The sequence below is a fragment of the Sciurus vulgaris genome (assembly GCF_902686455.1).
Source record: "Sciurus vulgaris genome assembly, chromosome: 15".
In the NCBI taxonomy this organism is placed as follows: Eukaryota; Metazoa; Chordata; class Mammalia; order Rodentia; family Sciuridae; genus Sciurus; species Sciurus vulgaris.
In genome coordinates this window covers 52,458,310-52,484,476 of record NC_136476.1, presented here as the reverse complement: position 1 = coordinate 52,484,476, position 26,167 = coordinate 52,458,310, and the positions used below count along the sequence as shown (strand labels likewise).

At 36.3% G+C, this 26,167-nt stretch overlaps 1 protein-coding gene across 7 annotated transcripts in view; it reads right to left on the bottom strand.

Moving 5' to 3' along the window:
• UNC13B (unc-13 homolog B) overlaps window positions 1-26,167 on the bottom strand; it is a 222,661-nt gene that overhangs the window by 101,555 nt on the left and 94,939 nt on the right. For 4 of the 7 annotated variants that reach the window (XM_079112448.1, XM_079112453.1, XM_079112446.1 and 1 more), the window contains exon 8: window positions 2,853-3,087. In XM_079112448.1, the coding sequence (XP_078968574.1) occupies window positions 2,853-3,087 (235 nt within the window). Of the gene's footprint in view, window positions 1-2,852; window positions 3,088-8,099; window positions 8,136-26,167 lie in introns of all 7 variants that reach the window. The other 3 variants (XM_079112452.1, XM_079112454.1, XM_079112445.1) reach the window with 1 other exon arrangement.

Genomic DNA, 26,167 nt, shown 5'->3' with positions numbered 1-26,167 from the left:
TTATAGCAGTAACCCAGGAAATAACCAAATAATAAGGTAATGGTTAGGAAGATAAAAGTTTGCTCAAATTGAACAGTATGCAGTTATCTATGGATGATCTGTCATCATTACTGCTGGCTTGTATGTCAAACACTTACAAACACAGAGGGGAAAACTAAAAGAAAAATTTTATTTACTTATTGCAAAAAAAAAAAAAAAAAAAAAAAAAAAGAATAGGAGGCCAGTAAAGAAAGCAGGTCCAGATGAGGGAGGAAAGGAGGCTAAAAGGGAGGTAACAAGAAATTAAATTGATCAAAGTATGTTATATGCATGTACAAATATGACACAGTGAAACCCAATGTTTTATATAATTATTTTACACTAATAAAAAAACAATTTTTGCTATTATTTTTTTTTCTTAAAATAGGACACTATAAACTAAAATCAAATGAATAAAACACAAGTATTCAGCTGAGCACTGTGGCATGTGCTTATAATCACAGCTACTCAAGAGGTAGATATAAGAGGATTGCTTGTGCCCAGGAGTTCTAAGCCAGCCTGGGCCAAGTATCAAAACAAACAAACAAAAAAAACCAAAAAAACAAGCATTCAATTAATGAACTACCAAGGAGTAGGATTCTTAATGTGTTTCTTTTTAGAATCAATATATGAAGAATCAGAACTCTACACTATGGCTGATTTAAGAGAAAATTTAACTGAAAATATTTTCAGAGATGACATAGTAAACTGGGATAGGATGCTATCTAGATGACCCTTAAGTTCAGCATAAAAATTCACAGTGTCCCAATCTGGTGAGCTGGGCAAAAACATGAGTTCCATCCTATAGTCTGGTAAATTTTAGAAATTAAAAATATGAGCTAAATTGGAATGGGTTTTTAAAAGACTAATCTCTGACCAATAAAATAATTGATTCGAGCAAGGATCAATGGATGCTAAAAAATCACTTTAAAAGGCTATCGGGATATTGATACAATCTCAGGAATCATCCAGATATTATTAATTACAAATGAGAAAGAGAATCTTTACACGGGAGTAAAATAGCACATATCATATTTCTTAACCAAACATCACCAAGAGTAAGACAAAGTATGTGCTTCCTGAAGGCACTGTGAAAGAAACATCATGCTATGTAGTATTTTTGCCAAAAAAAAAAGTTCAACTTGATTCTAACTTGAAGAAACAATCAGATAAAAACAAACTAAAAGACATTCCCAAAACACCTGACCTACAAAACATGTATCTCAAAAGATGGGGGTGGGGGGATTTTGCGAGATTAAAGGAGACTAAGGAAAAAGGAAAATCATAATACTTCCATGATTCTTGACTGGATCCTAGATCAAAAAGGAAAAAAAAAAAAAAACATATAAAGAACATTATGGAGACTACTGGAGAAAATATATATGATGTATATATCAGATAACATCATTGTATTATTAAATTTCTTGATTATGATCACAGTGTTAAGGTTATGTTAAAAAAAAAAGTCCTTTTTCTGGGAACTGAAGTGGAGCAAATTATACTCCATGTGCGTATGATAATGTCAAAATAAATCCCAATATTATATTTAACTAATACCCTAATAAAAACATTTAAGTATATTTTAAAGGTCCTTTTTCTTAGGACTTTTGTGTGAAATACTTACAGGTAAAGTACTATGGTATTTCCAAATGACTATCAAAATGCTCAGGAAAAAAATATGTGCATGTGAATATATATTAGGGAGAATGAGATAAAGTAACGGCAGCCAAATGTTAACACAACTGATAAATCCAGGCAACAAAAATATGGGTATTCATTTTATTATTTCCAAATTTTAAGTTTGGAATATTTTTAAAAAACATTGGAGGATGGAAGGAGCAAACGTATGTATTTTCTTTGACTCACAAATATATGACACTAGTTTTTGGAAGAATATCAAGAAACAGCAAGGGGGAGGGAACTAGAAGGAATAAAGGGGATAGGGTAGAAGAAGACAGGTATGGGTGGGTGATTATTTACTGTATGCAATACTGTATTTTAGAATTTATTTAGGGGTTGGGGTTATAGCTCAGTGGTAGAGCACTTGCCTAGCATGTGTGAGGCACTGGGTTCAATTCTCAGCACCACATATAAATAAATAAAATAAAGGTCCATTGACAACTAAAAAAATTTTTTTTAATTTATTTAACCATGAAATGCTTTATATATTTAAGAAATTAAATTAAAACAAAGTTCCAGCAAAAAATACTGAATCTACTATGATGAGATGATACTGGTTTTATTACGAAGTTCCCAGGAAATATTTTACCAGAAGAATTACCCAAACATTCAGTATCTGTGATTTTCTTTTTTAAAAATCATGGTGAAGGATTATCGAAATCACTGAGCTGAGCCAGGGGCAGTTGTACATGCCTATAATCCAAGAGATGGAAGGCTGAGGCAGGAAGATTTCAAGTTCAAGGCCAGTTTAAGTAACTTAGTGAGACCTTGTCTTAAAATAAAGAATAAACAGGGTTTGGGGGTGTACTTCAGTAGTAGAGCACCCCTGGATTCAAGACCTGGTATGGGGGAGGGCAGGGAATCACTGAATTGGGCATCAGGGGGATGTCATCCACATCAAGTGAGAATGCCCTCACTAGATGAAATTCACTGATCATAAAGATAATTTTATTCCTGGCAAAAATGTACATGAATGATGTATATGAAAGTATAGGAAAGAAAGGAGACTTAAAATCTACACAAAATAACAGTAGTTTGACCCAACATACTGCTAAACTTGTACCACTTCATATCAAGGCACTCATATCCTTCTTGTCCATTGTATCATGGGAACTAGTTACTAGAAGAAAAAGTGCTTTGTTCCTAATACCTACCTGAGGGCCCGCCGCTCTGGATAATCAAGGTCATAACTCTGTATAGAGTCACTGCAAGAGTCCCGGGAACCACCCTGAAGCAGTAGCTGATGTGGCAATCGCACAGGCACAGGGAACTGGTGCACAGAAGCATTGGGTTGGGAAGTCGTATGGTAAGGAGGTGGGATGCTATTGCTGGTCTCACTTCGATAGTCGCTGTCTCGGTCATCAACGGCACTATCAGGGTCTTCAAAGGCTGTGGAATAAGCACAGTAGTCGAAGAACTCCAGCTTTATTTAGTTCTTCAGAACTTTTTCTGCTCTAACTTTGATAGCCAAAATTCTGAACCTTGAAAACAAGAGCAAGCTGAGCTGCATATGAGCCCAGTAAGCTCGAAACCCTGTGTAGAAGCATCTCAATTAATATCCATCATCTCTATCAAATGAGATAAAACACTTGGTTTAATTTTAGTTCTGATTCTCAAAGGTGCTCTAAGTTTCATTTTCCCAGGGCAGAATATTCTGTAATTCTGCTACTTTAGTTTTAATAACCCTAATTAAAATCTGCTTTTAAATGTCACAAATAGATTCTGGTCCTCTACTATTATCAAAGGGGAAAAATAGCATTTCCATATCTTAGAAAAAAATAATTTTAATCTAAAGTTAGACGGATTTTTCAGACTTTAAAAAGCATGGGCTGAACCAAAAGAGCAGGTCCAACATAAGAAGCTGGTCTCAGAAATCAGGAAAGTCAAAGCCAAGGCATAGAAATCAAGCCAAATGCTCTAGATGCAGCTCTAGATAATAGCAGTCTTACTGTACGGCTGCAGTGTCAAGTTTTTTCAACAATTCCTGTTAAGTACCTACACACTGGGTTCAGAATTTCCATCCTGCCCATGAGCTGAGAGAAGAAGAAAACATATACACTACTCATGGGATCTTGCTGATAATGCAGCCAATTTTACCTAACAGCAGTGACTACAATTTTATGGAATTCTATCTGCTTTTCAGCTAAAATAACCACTATCACCAATCAAAATGATACTTATAAAGGGAGCTCAACCCTTTCAAAAAAGTAGTATTTGGGGGCTGGGGTAGCTCAGTGGTAGAGTGCTTATCTAGCTAGTGTGAGGCACTGGGTTCAATCCTCAGCACTAGATAAAAATAAATTAAAAAAAAGGTACTGTGTCCATCTACAACTAAAAATATATTTTTAAAGTAGTGTCTGTAAACTACAGAGAAGTCATATCTGACACTATATCCATATGTGTATGATTAACAAGGTCTCACATGTTCTTTCTTGTCAAGTTCCTATTTGGTTCTCATCATCCTGAAAGAGAGATACTTCTGGCAGATCACTGACTCATATTAGTAATTTTAAAAGATAATCTTGGTAGCAGTGTTGGCAACAGAAGCCTCCTGAAGACCATAATATTAGCCTTTTACAATCACTCTGTCAGGAGATAAGGACTTACATCCATGCAGTAGAAATGGAAAGGAGCTAATGAACTAGAAAAAAAATCCAGACAGAACTGATAAAACTTGGGACAAATGGACAGTGATAGGGAAATTACCCCTTGGCTTCTAAATTAGACAACCTAGTAGATAATAACTTCACTAAAAGAGACAGAGAGCACAAATATGGGGTTGCAAGCAAGGAACAAAGTTTAAGCACTGGATTCCAAATCACATTTGTGGATTCACCTTGGGGATCGGGTAGAGGTTAACATGTTCTTATGAGCCTTTCCTATTCGAGTTTATAGCAGTGAGGTGAAGCCAAGGGTAGGCGTAAGAAGGAGAGCACATCAGATTATTTCACTTGAGATTATGGTACCGTGTGAGCAGATAAAAAGGAAGGGAGATCAATCAAGCTCCAACGAGAAAAAATATCTGGATAAAGATGCTAACATTCAAATAGGAACAATTATTAGTAACACTTTCTGGTTAAACCAATAGTCCTCTGGCAAGAGCAAGAGTAGTAAATACTGAAAACAAAGGTAAACAACGAGAATGCAAAGCATTCTGGTTACAAAGCACTCAGATGACACATTAGGAAAGAGAGATTTTGGAGGCACTGGTTTTAACCCTTGATGAATTTGTTGTTCTCAAAACCAGAAAGAAAAAGGTCAAGTGACAAAAACCAATATGCCATTCAGACTTAATTCTTTCTGAACCCACAGAAGGAAGTTAGTCTGAAGAAGTTAGTGTTGGACTATTCATGCATCACATATGAGGAGACAGAAAAAATAAGAAGACAAAACTGAAAGTCTACTTAAATTTGGGCTGGAAATCCTAGGACAGTAGGACAGACAATCCTACTGACCATAAGGCCAAAGAGGTTAGCTCAGTTAGAATTAGGAACCCATGATCCAAAGCCAGAAACTACTTGGATAGATACTTTCTCACTGTATCTGATACTCCTAAATAATGCTTTGCTTTTTTTTTATTTTGCTAGGCTAAGGGGAGAAACACCTGCCAACTTTCCTAAAGGCTAACAACGTTTCTACATAAAAGAAATAAAGGGCAAATATTAAGAAATGAAGTGTCCTAGAAATAAAACAGGGACTTAAGAGGATGCCTTTGCTGCAAACAGTGACTCTTTACCTAGACTGGCAGATGCCCTATGAGTAACTAAAACCAGCATAAAGTTTGATATCTGACATCATTTCATATCTGTCTCCTTTATTACCTTAAACTTTGAGTCAGATCTCTGCTCAGCTTTGCACAGAGGCATGTTAACCATTTAAGAAGCATTCATCTAAAAACTAGTAATACTTGGTTTATTAACTCTAAATTTACCTGATCTATCTCATCCCCCTTGAAGATTGAAGTAAAATTTACAGATCCGGTTTCAGGCCCCTAGCGTGGTACCTAGAAGTCTCTAGTCATCAAACACTATCACAGGTCTGACAGACAAACATCCTGAGCAGCAAGGAGAAATTGCCCCTTCAATTAATAAAAGTCTTCTCTGGAGCTACTTCACAGAAGTAGAACTGAGAGAACGATTAGTCAGTCTACAGTTTGGCCATGACTGATTATGCATACCTATTGCCCCCTGCTCCAGTTCTTCCTCTATTTGAACTCAAAGCTCCTATTGGCAACCTGAAGACAGGGCTGAGACAAAGACAGGGCTGAGATACTGGATCTCACTTTGCCTTCCCAATATGGTCATAGTGATTAAAGGTTTTTCCTGATTTTCACCATCACTTTTTCTGTTTAGTGCTTGGGGCAAGTGGCAGGACCTGGTTAATTAGGCTCCTTGGGGTCAGGCCTCTGGCCTAGGATGCCTTCAGGTCACAGCAAGAAGAGGTTAGGAAAAGGCAAAATATGAAAAACAGGAGGGTCAGGAGAAAGGAAATAACAAAAAAGCAAAATGAAATAAGGGAGAAAAACGGAGAGGTGGGGGAAGTAGACAGAGGTAAAGGTCAGTTTATCTCCTCTACACCACCCTCAATTTCCCTAGAAAGTAAACTTTCTGGCACAACCAAATCTAACTACAAACTTAAAAAGGAAATTAAGGAAAATGTGTAACACTTCAGCTTGAATTAAAAAAAAAAAAAAAAATGTTATTTTACTGTCAGTCACCATCTCCTACTTGGCTGTTCTACAGTCTACCTCACAGTACCATGTTCACAAGACACGTTGGTTATTCAGCTTAAGGAGGGACCTGTGGGCTAGTTTAATGGCAAAAATTGAAAAGTCCCTGGTAAAGACTATTTGAAATATGAAAACTTAAAAAGCTGGGGATATTTATTCATTCAAATATTAAGTGCCCATATACAAATAACACAGAAGGTTCAGAATACAAGTCAACTAACAGAGGAGTGAAAACATGGATAAAAACAATGAAATGTTATATAAGGAAGTTACTACATAAGAGTAGCATAAACCAACCACTATGAGTTGAAAACTTCCTGAGAAGATGAGTAGGAAAAGTTTTATGGAGATAGCTCTGAAGAACTGTGGGTTTTCAAAAGGTAAAGATTGAGGGGAAAGAATATCTTCTGGAATCTGGATAAAAGCAGTGGCATGATTAAAGGCCCAAAGGGGAGAGAGGCTATACATTTTTAAGAAATAGTCTGTTAGTTAGCTTGGCAGCAACATAAAAGGACATGGACAGGAATGATAGAAAAACAACTTGGAAAAGTGGGTTGGGGAAAGTAATCTAACCTGGAGCAAAGCTGGGCCTCCACAGCAGACACTCAAACAAACTGAATGAAGGCCAGGTGCACGTCTGTAATCCCAGGGGCTTGGGAGGCTGAGGCAGGAGGATTGTGAGTTCAAAGCTAGCCTCAGTAAAAGAAAGGCACTAAGCAACTCAGTGAGACCCTGTCTCTAAATAAAGTACAAAATAGGGCTGGGGACGTGGCTCAGTGGTTGAGTGCCCCTGAGTTCAATTCCTGGTACAAAAAGAAAAAAATTAATGAAACCACAATGAGGCTCTCTCATATGCAGTATTCTAGGATTCAGTTTCTGTCTTTAAATACTAAGTAGAGCTAGAATTTTTAACCGTGGGGTGGGGGAGGAAATTAAAGAATTGACACTTTTTTTTCAAGAATCAGTTACATTTTTTTCTGCTTGAGAATATTAACTTATCTGAGCTCTTGGGTTATTTTTTGAGCAGTTCTCTAACGGTAAAATACTTGGGATTCAAATCACAACAAGTATATACTTTGTGAGAAATTGCAATGACAGGACAAAATTTGACCCTTCTAAGCACCTGCTGAATGTCCAAAAAATGAGACTCAAGTTGATCCCCTGTTAGTTGGGTAACATAGTCATGTCAGCCTAGAGCTGGAAAGAACTGGCTGCCCACTCTAAGCTCTAAAGCAAAATTCTAGCAGGGCTACTTCAAGGGAAGTTGAACCATATCCTCAGCCTCTTGTTTCCTTCACAAAACCAGAATTTTGGCTGAAATGACATTCACATTTTGTAGACTAATAAACCTAAGACAGTAGTGTATTCTTCATTTCTCCTAGTCATACAGAGAAAGATCTCGGAAACAAACATCAGGCATTCTTGGCATGATTCTGACTTGCATTTTAGTTTGAAACCTGCCCCACCCCCCACACACTATCTTCAAGAAACCAGACTGAAAGGATATAATGTTCCACTACAGATAATTGTCTCCTGAGATTCAAGTGGGAGAGGAGAGGAGAATGGTGTCATATACGCTTGTATGCATGAATATCCAGCTTCATGGTTCTCAAAGGGAAAATGTTAAAAGGTAAGACCAGGAAAATTATAAGGAATTGAAATTCTTACGTACTTTGCTGCTCTCCCCAGCCCAAATAGGTCCAGTAACCTAAGAAAACCACAAAGAAGAAGCAAAAGAAGTGTGATAGAGACAATTTTAGCAGGAAGTCAAAGATCATTTCCCCATCCACCAATTCTTATATGCCTTACCTGAGCCTACCCTACTAATATTTCATTAACTTTACATAACATAGAGTCTCTGCCTTCTACCAAATACAAGAAAAATCTACAAAATATTCTTGCTCTTTGCTATTGACTAGATACAGAACTACAAAACAAAAAATAACAAGAACTACTGCTTCTGCACTGTTTTGAACCTCCTTCTAGGCCCAGGTCTATCCCTCTCTCAGAGCATCATGATTTAGAAGCTCTGCCTTCCCCTAGTCAAAATACGAAAAATTCTACCTACTGCTTCTAAGAAATCCTTCCTTAGCTCAGTTCTGATACCATGGGTCTGGGGTGATCCCGTGTCTGGAAGTAATGATGTCCAGTTTTGCTGCTCTCTACTGAAAATTGGTTAAAAAGCCAAAGAATGGCAATGTCTCTCTTAAAAACTTACCCTCTAAAAGTCCAATATGCAATAAAATACTCTGGCCTATTGGATCCTCAGAGAGAACCACTTTTTCTGAATTACTTATAAATTTTTAATGAAATCCACTTAAACACAGAAACTTTGAAGGATAGAAGAGAATGAAACATCTTCTACTCATTTTTCAAGGTTAAAAATGAAATATCAAATTTAAACCCTATCCCATACCCAAAAAGAATTTGAAGCAACTACTTGAGAAGAGGAAATAATAAAAATAGGCAATTAATCCCATGAAAGAAGAAGTCATTAAATTTATGAAGAGGGGTTTTAAAGTCAAAGTTCAATTCTTCTGGCTCTGCCACTTACTAGTGCTCTGATTGAAAAAGTCATTATAGATGTTTCCTCATCTGTAAGTGAAAATAACAATAGCATGACTCTCCTTACATTCTTGTAAGGATTAGAGGAGAAATACATGGAGAGTGCTTAGGACAATTCCTAGAACATGCAACAAGCATTTGTTATTTTGTTATATTGCCAGGTTTTTGTTTGCCTCAGTTTCCTAATAAATAGGTGGCAGAAAGAAAACAACCATCAGGTATGCAGACTCTGACAGTGTAAGGTTCACTAAGGAATCTGCAATGTCTGCTCCAGACGGCCCTCAGAATTCTGAAGGTGAAGCTCACTTGAAAGTTTGCAATACGACTCAAAATTTTAGGAGCATCGATGATGCCAACCCAAGCTGGCTGCATTTACCTCAGCTAACCCCTATTCTAGGCATATGGGACTACTAATCAGTCACAGGCTGTTAAATTTAAGATACAGTGAAAAATGATTTTTCTTCCCAGGTACTTACCTTCTTCCTACCATCTGTGTCTCTTCTTCTCACTCCTCAAAGAAGAGATGGTATTTTAATGTGTCATTAAAAAATGTTAATAACTGATATAACTGACAACTTTCTTTCTTTCTTTCTTTTTTTAATGCCTGCATTAAACCGAGCCACATCCCCATACCTTTTTTATATTTTATTTAGAGACAGGATCTTGCTGAGTTGCTTAGGGACTCACTAAGTTGCTAAAGCTGGCTTTGAACTCGAAATCCTCCTGCCTCAGCCTCCTGAACTGCTAGGATTACATGGGATTAGAAGTGTGTGCCAACAAGCCCAGCTGATTTAACTTTCTAACCACTGTAGGGGGCATTAAAAGAAAATTTTCCCAGGCTATACCATGGTTGCCATAGCAACTGTGAGAGTATAATTACCTTGTTTCTTTTTAAAAGAAAATGGAAAGAAAAACAATCACTAGATGTTCACAATATGTCTTTCAACCTAGATTTCTCCAGGCAACTGGCAATGCTGTTTTCTCACTATAACTCTGAGCCCAAAGAAGGCTCTCCCTGCAGGGCCCTGCCTCATCCTTGAGCATTTTATACTGCATAGCAGTTTCTTCTACATGATAAATATCTATTACATTAATAGATATCTATTAATAAGTATCTATTATATTAATAAATTGAATGAGTTATCTGATCCTATCTACTGCCTCCATCCCTAATTTGTGGAGGGGTGGACCATTCTGCTAACAAACCAGTTCTCTAGTCTCACCACTTCAGCCCAGTATCCTTCTAAGAGAAATAGCACCAGTTTCAAGTTTTCTCCCCATCCCAAAAATGCATTAAGATTTCTCACTAGTAGGACAATTAATATAGTTAGGTTTTTCCAGGTGTAAGTACTAAGAAAGCAAAAGAGGAAATGTCCCCAAAAAATGAAATTACACTTTTAAAGAACTGAAAATAATTTGGCATATCTGAGTAAGAGGCTACCAAGTTATGAAAGAACTTAATCACAAGGGGTCTTAAGTAATGTTTACAAATTATGTAACATTAAGAATTTGAAATAATCTGGAGGGCAATACAGAGCTACCACAGCTCTTAAGAGGAAAGAAGACAGGTTTAGATTTGCTGTTTCAGAAGGAGCACAGTAGTACAGTGTGGCCAATGTCGTTGATAGAGCAGGGCGAGGGGCTATCAGGAGGCTGCCACACACATTTCTTAATAACCTGATCTATCTGTGTCCGAGGAGAAGTAGACAGATTCATGAGATATTTTGGAGGTAAAATCAAGAGTTTAATGAGTAACTGAAGGTGCATGGGTTTTTAGCCTGAGCTAAATGTATGCGATATCATTCACTGAGAAGAGAAGGCAGGGGCAGGATGAGGGAGATGACCAATATAGGGCCAGGTATATTGACTTTGGGCTATCAATGGGATATCTCAAAAGAATATGTTGAGCTAAAATGTGAATGCTAACAGGTGGATGCTAACACACAATAAGGGAGGAAGGAAGAATAGAAGTTCAGTGGAGTAGACAAAGGGGAATGGAGGGATGGAAACAGGAAAGAGTGAAATGAATTGGACATAACTTGTTCATATATGTTCATATACGAACACATCATCAGTGAAACTCCACATCATGTACAACCAGAAGAATGGGAAGTCAGAATCCACGTGTGTATAATATGTCAAAATACATTCTACTGTCATGTATATGTAAAAAGAAAAACAAAACAAAAAAAGAATATGAAGAATATGTTCACTAGACACCTGGATATAGGGGTGTGGAGCTCAGGAAAGAAATGTGGAACACGACATTTGACATTTTTAGAATATAAGCTCCCACTAGGGCAGAGATCTTTCTACTTTGTTGCTCTGCTGTATTCTTGGGAGTCTGAGGCAGGAGGATTGCAAGTTGAAGACCTGCCTCAGCAATTTAGCAAGACCCTTTCTCAAAATAAAAAGTAAGGATTGGGGATGTGACTCAGTGGTAGGTTTAATCCCTAGTACAGGGGTGCAGAGAGTAGGGGAACCTAAGGAACAACCACATTTAAAACAAGGAGGCTAGGTGCAGTGGTGCACACCTATAATCCCAGCTACTCAAGAGGCTGAGGCAGGAGGATCATAAGTTTGAGGTCAGCCTCAGCAACTTAGTAAGACCCTGTCTTAAAATAAATAAAAATAAAAAGAGTTGGGGATGTAGCTCACTGGTAAAGTACACCTGGGTTCAATCCCCAATACCACACAATTAATTAATTAATTAATTTTAAAAAGGAGAGGCAGGGGCAGAACAATGACAATTAACAATACAAAGTTTGGAACAAATGGAACTCTTACACATTGCTGGCAAAAATGCAAAGTGATAGAACACTCTGGATAACACTCTTGGCATTTCTTATAAAGTTATACACACACTATAGAATTCAGAAATTCTCCTCCTACATATCTATCCAAAGGGAAACAAAATATGCTTACACATAAACCTGTACATGAAATGTTTACAGTTGCTTAATTCAATTTTTATATTCACTAAAAACTAGGAACCTAAATGTCCTTCAACTAATAAGTAGAAAAACAAACTGGTACATTCAGAGAAGAATACTAATCAAGAGTAAAAAGAGATGAACTACTGACATATGTAGATGAATCTCAAATATATTATGATAAGTGAAAGTAGCCAAACTCAAAAAGCTATGTATTCTATGATTCCATTTATATAATATTCTAGAAAAGACAATGCCTGGGAACAGAAATCAGAATAGTAGTTGCCAAGGATTAAGAGTGGAAAAGGCTGACAAAGTGGGCTATAAGGAACTTTTAGAGATGATGGAACTGCTCCCCTATATTAAATACAGTTATGGTTACAAAGCTGTTTGTCAAATTCATAAGTCTGTACACTAAAAGGGTGAATTTCACTGCATGTAAATTATACCTTAATAAATCTGTCTTTAAATAAAAAGGCAGAGAAAAGAAGAATGCATGAAGGATCCTATAAAAAAGTCAGAGATAGAAAGAAAACCATGGCAGTGTGCATATCCCCGATCTGGGAAAATAAGGTTTCAAGAATGGTCAGCAGGTATTATGTGCTACAGAGCAGTCAAATAAAATAAAACTCAAAAGGTCTACTGAATTTAGAAACAAAGAAATTTCCAGTAACTTTGATAAAAATTTCAGTGAGTGAAAGTTGCATAGGCTTTTAGAAATACATGGAGTGGAAGAACAGATCCATAAATCATACAGTAAAGTCTCAAATGTGAGCAGGGGAGAGGGTACTACTTACCACAGGATGCCAAAGAAGAAATAAGAAGTGAAAAGACAATGGTCAAATGTGTTAAATACCCTAAGAGCTTATTAGAAAACCAGCAATAGTCTCAAATTGGGCATTCACACATCAAATGAGTCTTGAAATGACAATTTTAATGAGCATGCTAATGTGTTCCGCCTCCCTAGAGCCTCAAACCTCTTCTACTTACATAGTTAACACATGAATCATCAAGTACACTCTAGCTCAGTGGCACCTCTTACTAAGAGTAAGCCAGTCTAAAAAGCTGAAGAGATAGGAAAAACCAAACTGTTTTTGCCACTGTCACACTCAATACAACACAGAACATTTCTATAGTCAAATGCAGGCTTCCCATATATGCACACTAAGTAAATCTCCAGTAGACAACAACTGGGTGTCCTAAAATTTGATTAAGTTCTGAAACTTTAACCCACAGGTAAAGGGCTCAGTCATACCAGACTTCTCCCTACCTCAGATGCCAATTTCAAGTCCCAGGTTGTTCCCTGTTCAATGGCCAATCAGTTATAAAGTGGGATTTCCATGATCCCCTTTGCTAGCATGATTCACATAACTCAGGGAAACTCTACCTATTATACTTATTATAAAGGATACAAATGAAGAGATACCTAAGACAAGGTCTGGAAAGGTACCGAGTACAAGACCTTCTGTCACTCTCTCAGCACATGGATATGTTTGCCAACCTAAAGGCTCTCCAAACTCCACAGTCCAGGGATTTTTATGGAGGCTCCATCAGGTAAGTATGACTGATTATTAACTCATTTTCCAGTCCTTTTCCCCTTCCTATAGGATTGTGGAGCTAAAAGTTCTGAGTTTCTATTCATAGCTTGGTCTTTCTGATGACTAGCCCCCATCCAGGAGTCCAACAAGAGTCACCTATTTAGAACAAAACGCATTTCTAATGCTCAGGAAATTCCAAGTATTAGGAGCTCTGTGTCAGGAATCAGGGACAAAGACCAAAAGATATATTTATTGTAAATCCAGTATCACAAGCCCCTGCTGGTAATGACATTGTATTTTATAATGTTATGAGTGCTCTACGGATATGTGAGCACAGTAAGTGTACCTCAAGTCAAAAATCACTGAGCTCCCAATACTGCGAAACCAGAAATCACAGGATCAGTCCTCAAATTCACATTTACTTCATTTCCTATATCCAATCTGTCAGCAAGCTTAGTAGTTAATTGTTTAAGTCTCCTTCCTATTATGCCTTCCTCATAGGCCTCACTGTCCTTATGAAAAAACTTATCACTTTGTGCCTGAACTATTACAGATTTTTGGCTGGATTTGTGACCTACTCTGTTCCAACCAATCTACTTAGCAGATGGCAACTAAACTAATTTTCCTGAATCCAGCTTCTAATCACATCATTGCTCTTTTAATAATTTATAACAGCTCACTCAGTATTTCCTTCTGGCTTTCAAAACCAAATAAATAATAAGCTTCACTGCTAACCAGTTCCCAAAAACAAAGTCTTTGTTATTAGCAGTTACTGTCATAGTTCTCATGTTACTTAAGTTACTGAGTACCCCTGCATGTCCCCCTACCTCTGAAGCTGGAGCATCCTTAACTTCTACTCTATTTTGGTTTAATAGAATGGTTTTAGTTCTGCAACCAGACAAATCTAGGTTTAAAATGCCATTATTTCTTAGCTGTGCCACCTTAGGCATCTCTATACTTTTATTTTGGACCAGGGATTAAACCCAGGGCACTTAACCACATCCCCAGTCCTTTTTGAGACAGGGTCTCACTAAGTTGCTCAGGGCCTCGCTAAATTGTTAAGGGATGGTTCCAAACTTGTGATCCTTCTCCCTCAGCTTCCCAAATAGCTGGGATTACAGGTATGCTCCACCATGCCCGACCTACACTTCTACTTTCTCATCTATAAAAAGTAATGATTGGTTCTGTAATTCCAGTGGCTCGGGAGGTTGAGGCAGGAGAATTGTGAGTTCAAAGCCAGTCTCAGCAATTTAGTGAAGCACTAAGCCCTGTCTAAATAAAATATAGAAAGGGACTGGGGATGTGGCCCAGAGGTTAAGCTCCCCTGGGTTCAATCCCCAGTACCCCCCACCCCCCCAAAAAAAAAGAAAGAAAGAAAGAAGAAAAAAAAGTAGTGATTGAGAGGCTGAGGCAGGAGGATTACAAGTTTGAGGACAGCCTGGGAAATTCAGTGAGATCCTGTCTCAAAATTTTACAAAAAGACAGGGAGAAGAGTGCTGGGGATATAATTCAGTGGTAGACTGACCCTGGGTCAATTCCCAGTACTGGAAAGAAAAAAAAAAAGTAATGATTAATGATTAATATTATTTACCTCTCAGGGTTGTATTAGTATTGAAAATCATGTAAAGGATATAAATAATATGTGTTGGATAAGTGGTAATTATTCAGTAAATGTTCCCTTTGCTCCCTTTTATAATTATTATCTTTAAACAATTCTCCTAAACCAGTACTCAGTGACTCTAGTAAAGTGTCACTTTTGACAGAATAAAAACCATTTGACTTTTTCTCAAAATGTTGTACATACACCTACCCATATGATCCAGCCATTCTACTACCAGGTATTTAACCAAAAGAAATGAAAACCTGATTAGGCAAATGTTCATATTATTCATAAGTGAACACAACCTAAATGCCCATCAATAGGTGAATGGATAAAGAAAATGCAGTATATCCATATAAAGGAACACTATTCAGCAATAAAAAAGAACTAATTACTGATATAGTCGATAAAATGGATGATTCTCAAAATCCTTACACTAAGTGAAAGTTAGATACAAAAAAGAATACAGACTAGGTGGGCATGGTGGCACATGCCTGTAATCCCAGCAGCTCAGGAGGCTGAGTCAGGAGGATCACAAATTCAAAGCCAGCCTCAGCAATTTAGCAAGGTCCTAAGCAACTTAGTGACACCCCATCTCAAAAGAAAAAAGAGCTAGGATGTGGGGCTGGGGATATAGCTCAGTTGGTAGGTTGCTTGCCTTCTAAGCACAAGGCCCTGGGTTCAATCCCCAGCACCACAAAAAAAAAAAAAAAAAAAAAAAAAGAGTTGGGATGTGGTTCAGTGGCTAAGCACTTCTGGCTTTAATCCCTGGTGAGAGAGAAAGAGAGAAAGAGAGAATAGACTGTATGATTCCACTTATATAAAACTCTAGGCAACCAAACTCAAATCTATGATGATAGAAAATGTCCATCAGAAGTTACCTGGAGATGAGGTTGAGGAGAGGAATGAATGCCAAACAGCAGAGATAATGTTTAGAGATAATAAAAATGTTCTGTATCTTGGTGGTAGTTTCACTGGTTTACATCTGTCAAAACTAAACTAAAATATAGTATTCAAAGGTCAGATCTTTTAAATGTAAATTATCTCAACAAAGACAATTTTTTTAAAAATGCCTGCAGATTTCCAGATCCTACTCCTAGGGATTCTATGCAAAAGGTCAGGAATGGCTTAAAATCTACATTTGTTATTGGTAGCGATATCTATCTTTTTAAAAAGTTAGGTGACTCTCGTGCCAATAATTCTTGAATTTTTATCACATAGCACCAGAATTTCCTATATGATAAAAATCACAGTCTTTCACAGTAGAATAGTGCTCCCGTGCTGTTGGAGGAAGAAGGCAGCCAGACCCACTATCCTACATAGCTTGAAAACACTTCAATATGGCAAGTGAAAAAAACCTAGCAGTTCTAGTATTCAATTCAAAATTAATTCTCTTTCCTAGAAGGTAAACCTTCTGAATTTATCCCTGTCCCTCAAGCTAACTGACTAGGTCACAGCAATATACAGGCAGCTTCTTCTGCCTATTTTGTCTTGTTTCTAGTGGAAAATGTAAGAAATCAGAAATAGTCACATTAAAAAATGAGGACTGTAATTATCAAACGAAACACTCCCAGGCAACTGTTACATCACCAATTAATAGTCCAGTGTTAGTTAATTTTTCCATGACACTGAAAAAAAAAACAGAATATTGGAGCCTTACACCCCAAGTAAAAAGTCATCTGTCCAAGCAATGACAGGACTCACCTATCAATTACTTAATTGTAGTAATTACCAGGTAGCTGAGAAAGACATAAAGACAAACATTAGAAATTATTCCCTTCCCTTTTTCTAGACAATAGATTAGATAAGTACCACAGAACTTGTCTTTCTATAGAAAATAGTAGTAAAAAACCTATAATTAAGAAAAGCACTTCAAACCTAACATAGGGGAATAATAAAAAAAAAAAAACTATTAATCAACCTTACTTGTGAATATATACAAAAATTCAAAATGAAATACAAGCAAATCAAACAGTATTATAGTAAGAGTAATTTATCATAATGAAGTATATTATAAAAAGGTAAATAAAATTTCAATTGATTAATGCATTATCATATTAATAAGACAAAGGAAAATTTTTCTCATGAACAACTGGTTAAGTACTAAGGCATTTTGAAATGTTCAACATCCACTCCTAATTTTTAAAGTTCTACTGAACAGAAAAGTGAACAAATCATAACTGTACTGCTCAATGAAACTGAACACTCATAATCAACACACAGATCAAGGAAGAGCATTACCAGCACCCAGCAGACCCCTTCCTGAGCCTCTGCAGTCACAACTAGCTATTGAACCAGCTATTTTCTCTGCCTACTGCCACACTATTTTTCCCAGAGAGCCACTTGTTATTTCCCTTGCCTCTTTCAAGGCTTTGCTCAAGTGTCACCTTCTCATTGTGACCAATATTCTCATCATCTTATTTAAAATTGCAATTCAACTTCAATTCTAGCATCGCCAATTGTTTTTCACCATAGATTTTTTTGGTCTGCTTTCTAATATCCCATAGGATTTCCTTAATCATCGTGCTTATTATTTGCCTCTTGCCATGCAGGATTTTGTTTTGGTCCCTAAGTACCTACAAAGAATCTAGAATGTGTCAAAAATGTTTATAGAAGGAACCAATGGGGTGGGGTGAGGGGAGGATCAGGAGGGCCAGTGTGGCTGGATGTGAGAAAACAGGTAACAACAGTAGGAACACACAAATAGGTATAATTTAAGAGTATAATTTGACAGTATTTAACAAAATCTGAAATGGGCATACTTAACCCAATAATTTCACTTACAGAAACTCATTTATTCAACTAATATTTACTGAGCAAAGTTACAATGGATACATAGGCACATTCCCTCATGAAATTTGTAGCCAAAGGAAGGAAATAAATATTAGGCAAATAATCACACATACTGAATAAGTGCTATAAAATACATAAATATGTAATAGAGGAAGGAAGGTCTATTTACACATATTTTCAAAAAAACATAAGTGTATTAAGTTTCTGTGTTTTAGTAGTAAAAAATGTGGGAACAATGCAAATGTCCACCAATAAGGGAAGAGTATTTTAAATTATGCTATATCATACTTGAATATGACCAATCTTCTAGATCCAACTATCAATTTACAGAAAATACAGAGGACAAAAGAATGTATTAAACTATACCATGGGAATGTACTGAGCAAAATACAAAATGTGGGAAACTCTACAAATCAAACAAAATTATGTAGTCAAATGACCTGATTTCTTCAATAAACAAAATGCAAGGAAAAAGTTAAAAGACAAGGGAGAAACTCATAGATTTAAAAAAAAAGCATTATAAGATATATGAAAAAGGGAAAACAGGCAAAAAATAAACCCTAATGTTTAGATAAACACTTGGATGATAACATCAAAGAAAAGCAAGGAAGACATGTTAAGAGTAAGAACAGTAGTAACTTTTAGACATGAGAGGGTTGTAACTGGGAAGGGGCATGTCCAGGATTCTCTGGGATAGCTAGCAAAAGTCTACTTTTTGCCTCTTTAACACTGATTCACTAAATCAAACATTTGGTTATCTATATATCTGTGTCATATTCTATAATTAGAAAGATTTTTTAATATAGTAAACTCTCATCACTACAACCCCTGTCATCTGATTGTTTTATTCTATATAAAGTATTTAAAGGCCCCCCATTGTCTTCAAGATAAAGTATTAACACCTTGCTACGGCATTCAAGCCCTTCATAATACTATAGTTCTGTCTCTCTGGCCTCATCTCTGACTCTTTCCCCCTCTTCTGATTCCCCTACCCTCAAGCCATCCAGAATTTTCAACTTGTAGTACCCCCCCGCAATATGCTTTATAAGTCATGCTTTTTTATCTGTGTTCTTGTACCACAAATTCTTTTCTCCTACTCATCCTTCAAGACTCAATTTATGCCAGGAGTTTGGTGGGAGGTAGGGATGAACAGGTAAACCACAGGAAATTTTTAAGGCAGCAAAACTATTCTGCATGATACCATAAGAGTCCTAAGAGTAGTTATGTGTCACTGCATGTCTATGTCAAAATCCATAGAATGTACATCATGAAGAGTGAACCAAAGGGCTGGGGATATAGCTCAGTTGGCAGAGTGTTTGCCTCACACACATGATGCCCTGGGTTCAAACCCCAGCACCGCAAAAAAAGCAAAACAAAACAAAGAGTAAACCAAAATATAAACTATGGACTTTGATTGAGATCACTTCCTCTGGGATGCCTTTCCTAATCACCACAATTTGAATTTCTTTCTTCTTTGCTCCCTGAATACCAAGTACTTATCTTTACCATTCACTTACCACATGGTACTACTTACTTGTTCCTTCCTTTCTGAACTTGAGTTCCCCAAAGTCAGGGACTTTCTCATCTCTATATGCCCAGTGCTTAGCATGCTTCTTGGCATGAGGAAGAGGAATCCAACAATTATTTGTGTAATTAACAATTCTTTCAACTGTTGCTATCTGCAACAATTATATCAATCAAGTTTATCAAATTCATTTCTTATCATTCTGTACCAATGAAACCTATAAAAATAAGCCATCAGATGACCATAGTTTTATAGGAATAATCAACCTTTATGTACCCAGAACACATACTGTGCCCAGGAATAAGGCACTTAAGTGCTGTCCTCAAATAAAACTTCAATACATTAACCTGACATTTTAAAAATGCATAATTGTGTATCACTGTAATTGAACATAAACGATAATAAGCTGATAGAATGACTATAATTAGCCACTTCAAATTTCTTTCTGGAAGAAAGCAGGATAGAAATAAATAAATGAGTGAGTCAGAAGACTACAATTAACATTATTTTTATCAACCAAACCATATTGTTACAGTTTCTGCCTTTGTTAGTTTGCCAGCACCTATAATCAGCATCAATGTCAACTATTTCCACCGATACAACATGCACTGTGTAAAATTTCTTACTGGCAGAACTCTTGGACCTATTGTGCTGCCCTGCCACTAAAACAATAATACCTGTGCACTCTTACGGAGTTAAGGAGTCTGTAATTAGTTTCTGGGTTTTTTGTTGTTGTTGTTGTTGTTGTTGTTTGTTTTTTGTTTTTGCCTCTCAGAGTCCTGGACTGGAGACAGCAGAAGCTATGGGTTGGATGATAATTTACTCTCCACTACCCAATGGAATGAGGTATTTGGGAAGAATAAAGAGTCCTTGGTCAGGATTTGTGGTGGGGAGGAGTTCCTGAATCCTTTCTTCATAGTTTTCATTTATCCTACTATGAATAATCTCTACTTTAAATCAATATACTCAAATTAGCTTGAGAAATCTCTAATCTCACCTCTTCTAGAAAGCCTTTCTGAACAAATTGCATGCCATTCTTACCAAATTCCTTCTATTTTTGCCACCTTACCACCTTACCACCTTCCACTCTGTGGTCATGATATTATTATTGAAAATGAAATTAAATGTTGGCCCAAAATTAAAATATACACAGAAAGTTGTTGACAAAGCAGAGGAAGGACTTTGAACAGATTATTAAAAAAAAAAAAGAGGACCCAGTTATCAGATGCAAAATGGGAAGTCAGCAAATTAGAGGGCCAGGATGGTAGAGGAGAGAAAGACAAGTTAGGCAGGCAAGCAGGAAGGAGACTGAGTGAATCACAGTACAGTAACTGTTTGCCTATAGCTGTCTTCACTATGTTCTCTACAATATGATTTGTAGGAAGGCTGACTATTTCTAAAAGCCAAAGGAAGATAATGCACACTCCTACTTTGTTAGTGGAGTTATAAATAAAACATTCTCTCTATCAGATAATTTTGCAATGTCTTCAAAAATGTTAAATGAATTATTTTATTATATACACAAATGCTTTGACCAAGTAATTCCACTTCTAGTTAGTCACCCAATACAGATACTCCCACATACAAGAAATTATGTATGTAAAATTATATCAATTTCAGCACTGTAACTGCAAATACTGAAAGCAACTTAAATGTTCACTAATGGCAATTCAAAACCTAGAATATGCCCAAAAAGGTTGAAAATGGGTATTCAAATACTTGCACACTACTGTTAATGCCACTGTTCACAAAAGCTGAAAGTAAAAGACAAATAAAAAAACAAATTTCCATCAACTATGAATGGATAAACAAAATGTGGTATTCCACACAAAGGAATATTATTCAGCCATAAAATGGAATAAAGGTCTGATAAATGCTACAACACGGATGAATCTCAAAAACATGCTATGTGAAGAAAGCAATTACAACTGGGTACAGTGGTGCATGCCTGTAATCCCAGCAGTTCAGGAGGCAGGAGGATAACAAGTTTAAGGTCAGCCTCAGCAATTTAGCAGGTCCTAAGCAATGTGGTCAGACCCTGTCTCAAAATGAAAAAAAAAAAAAAAAAAAAAAAAAAAAAAAAGGAGGCTGGGGATGTAGCTCAGTGATAAAGTGCCCCTGGATTAAATTCCCAGTACCAAAAAATATATGTATGTATCAATTACAAAAGGTCACATATTACATGATTCCATTCACATGAATGTCCAGAATAGGTAAATCCACAGAGATAGAAAGGAGATTAAGGGTTGCCAAAGGTTAGGGTGGAAAGAATTGAGAATGAATGCTTATGGATAGGGGATCTCCTTTGAAAGTGATGAAAATGTTTGGAATTGAATAGAGGTGATGGTTCCATTACATTGTGAATATACTAAACGTCATTGGATTAAAACTTCAAAACAATTGATTTTATACTACATGAATTTCAACTCAATAAAAATATTCTTAATAGGAGACTGGTTCTATATATACATGCATGTGTATGAAAAAAAGCAAGGCAAAGAACACTGCATGTCACTGCTACCATTTGTTGGGGGACTCTATAGCTGTCTGTCTACATGTTAGTGAATGCATAAACTCTTTCTAAAGAAATCTATAATAAATGGTGGTTGCTCCACTATGGAAAGCAGTATGGACATTCCTAAGAAAACTTGGAATGGAAGCACCATTTGACCCAGTCATCCCACTCCTGGGTTTATACCCAAAGGACTTAAAATCAGCATACTACACAGCCACATCAATGTTTACAGCAGCTCAATTCACAACAGCTGAACTATGGAACCAACCTAGGAGCCCTTCAACAGATGAATGGATAAAGAAACTATGGGATATATATATATATATATATATATATATATATATATATATACACAATGGACTATTACTCAGCCTTAAAAAAGAATAAAATTATGGCATTTGCCATTAAATGGAAGGACCTGCAGAATATCATGCTAAGCAAAATAAGCAAATCCCAAAGAACAGAAGAACCAAAGGTCAAATGTTTTCTCTGATATGCAGATGCCAATTCACATTAAGGGGGAGTGGGGAATAGAGGTAATATGGACTAGACAGAGGGGAGTAAAAGGATGGGAGGAGGCATGGGGGAGGAATAATAGAAACAATCAGATATAATTACCCTATGTGCATACAAGTACATGACCTGTGTAACTCTACAACATGTACAACCAAATGAATGAGAAGTTATACTCCATTTATGTATGATGTGTCAAAATGCATTCTGTCATATATAATTAGAATAATATATATATTCTATATATGTGACATATAACACACACACATATATATGTGTGTGTGTGTATATATATATATATATAAAATATTGTTTTTAAAAAGGTGGTTACTTCTGGGCATAATATGCAAGGCCAAGGATAGGGTAGAGAGAAAAGGACTGTTTTTCATAACATACATTTTTATATCTTTTGAATTTCGTACTTCTGCACGTGATTCCTCCAAAACACAAATAAAATAAAATGGAGAAAAACATCCCAGTGTAAGATTAACAAGAATCAGTCACCTTCAGAACACCACAATAAATTAGGATGCTTTAATGCAAGAGCCTGAATGGGAGGCTCAGAAAGAAGTGTCAAAATGGGAGCTGGGGACATAGCTCAGAGGTAGACACTGGTCTAGCAAGCACAAGGCTATAGGTTTGATCCTTAGTGCCAGTCAGCAACAACAATCAAAGTGGCAAAATGGTAGGGGAAAAAAAGTGGCAAAGGAATAACATGAGCTCTGGACCTCTGCCTTCTAGGATTTTAGAAATTAGAAGAATAAAATAGAGGAAAATTGTAAGCTGTAAGAATCTGTAGTGTAAAGGCCAGTCGGTCATATAATCCTATTATCCTGCAGGATGTGTGATACAAGGCAAATTTATAAAAATCATCAGTGATATAAGGCTTACTCTTCTGCTTCCAGCACTCACAGAATAGGTATTCAGTCATAGCAATCATATTTTAGCCACCAAAAATTAAGTGGCACATAATTTTCAATCCTACCATGGATCTAAAAGGAAAGAAGGTGATGGGTGACAAGGTGGTCACTAAGTATATGAAATAAAAGGTTCCCAAAGGAAAGAATCTGCCAAACCAGGCCAGCCCTGTATAGTATGTAGTTTTCTCTCTGAAGAAAACTGTACAGCAGAGGGACTCATTTCCTTCACCAAATTGGCAAGCTCAGTTGTGATATCACTCTACTTCCTCCACACCAGCATGCCTTGCATATTTTGAATCCTTTTCTGACATTTTTCGATTTTCTTACTATGAAAAATTTTTCCTTTCAATCAACACACTTCATTTAGTTCTTTAAAAAGTCATTTCTTGACCTATACCCAAAGAACTTAAAATCTGCATACTACAGAGATACAGCCACATCAATGTTCATAGCTGCTCAATTCACAATAGCCAGACTGTGGAACTAACCTAGATGCCCTTTAATTGATGAATGGATAAAGAAACTGTGATACACACACACACACACACACACACACACACACACACACACACACACACAATGGAATATTACTCAGCCATAAAGAAGAATAAAATTATGGCATTTGCAGGCAAGTGGATGAAACTGAAGAATATGATGCTAAGTGAGATAAGCCAATCTCAAAAAACCAAAGGATGAATGACCTCACTGATAAGCGGATGATGACACATAATGGGGGGTGGGAGGTGGGCAAGAATGGAGGAAAGAGGGACTGTATAGAGGAAAAAGAGGGGTGGGAGGGGTGGGGGGAAGGAAAAAATAACAGAATGAATCAAAAACTATTACCCTATGTAAATGTATGATTACACAAATGGTATGCCTCTATAGTGTCTAGAGAATGTTCATTCTTTGTTAGTGACTCTTATGTGTAACTCTCAAGATTTTTTAAATTAAAACAAAATAACTGGTCATAAAACTTACCTATCTAAAGAAGAAACTGATATTGCATTTTATTCTTTGTCTAAAAATCTGCTTGGATATTACTATTCATTACCTTATATTATCATTTACAATCTTTTGCTCTTCTAAGTCTGTGAGTGGCCTACCCTGAACTTCAAATTCGTGATTAAAAACAACAGCAATAACAAAAGTTAAAAAAAATAAAAAGTCATTTCTAAACTCATTGCTCTGGAAAGCCTACTTGAATAATCTTTATGCCATTCTTAACCATTTGTTTATTCCTTTGCCACCTTAGGACTTTCCTGTTTCCAGAAGAATACTACAAACCTGCTAAGGACAATTATAAATAACATTCAAGTTGTACTTTTTGTGTATTTGGCATCTTTTTGACCTGAGTCTAGGTTATAATCCAGGTCTTCTGATTCTTTTTGAATCCACTCATTAATGCCTCTTTGGCTCCCATAAATATAATCTTGGTCTATCTATACATTAGAAGCCTTTGGGGAGAAAGAATCTAAAAGATGAAATGGATAAGCTCCTCTGAACTCAAAGGTTTTGGATTTCTTTTCTGTGGTGATTTGGAGACTTAAAAGTCCCCAAGAGAAATTAAGAAAAGTTGTCTTTCTGGCAAGCCTCTCCTAAAACACCATCATTTCTACTAAGGAAAACCATGAGCACTTTAAAATTACAATATAGCTGAGAAATACAATATAGCTGAGAAAACTTTTATTGCCAACTTACATGTCTCAGTTGCCTAAATATGAGTTTAGCAGTTTTAGTTACAGAAGCATCCTAAAAATTTATAAACTCTGGAGAAATTTCTAATCCAAAGAAAAAGAATGCCACCATCCAGAAAACACTGGAAATTACACACTCACCACCCCTAAAAAGCCAAATTGTCTTTCCCTAAAACACAGATGGAATGAGGTAACTCGGGAGCACACAACCAAGTTATTGTTTCCTTAGTACCTAACACACTGGAGACTGAGACTAAGAAACCAAAGACTGTCCTTACCCTTATAATTAATTTACCAATCTCATACTGTCACTCAGGAAGCAATAGTAAGTTAAGGAAAAGCTTAAACTATCATAGAAGATACTGACAGATAGTGTGCCCATGAGTGTTAGCTCCATTATTACATGCCAAAATTTGTGTATTTATAGCTATAGTTTCACATATTCACATATGCATAAATTTTTAACTTACTTTTTAAAAAGAAAAATTAAAACAATAGAAAACATAATGAATTATAAAGAGTAGTAATCTCAGTGGAGGAGAGGGGGGGAATTACAGAATACTTTCACTCTTCATAACATACATTTCTGAATCATTTAAGATTTTTATAGTAAATGTGTCTCTTTTTTTAAATATTTTAAAGTAAAAGAAGGGACTGAGTTAATATGTTTGGAGGAAAAAAACCTCTTAACACCATGCAAAGTAACCAACAAGAATTTAAAAATTAATTAGGAAACTAACACATTCTGTGGCCATAAACTGCCAGAAATTCTTAACCCAGTAACAAACTTGAGAAAGTCATTCTAGGAGGGTGAATAAGGACAGAGGAAACATTCCTACTGTATTCAAGTCCAGGATTTCTAGAAACTGATCTCTACCACAGAACGTAATTCAGAAAATAAACAATCAATTCCTTGTAGTTTCAATAAATTCTTAAAACATAGTAATAATTCAAAAGAAACAAAATCAAGAAATATTTAAATTTCAAATGTAAATTGGCTATAGACGTTCTATTATAGTATATGGATTAAAAAACAAATTCAGAAGATGAACAGAATAATGATGTATATACTGTATGTTTGAACAAGTATAAAAACTATCAAATTAGTGATGACTGCCTCTGGGGAAAAGACTCAGGTGACTGG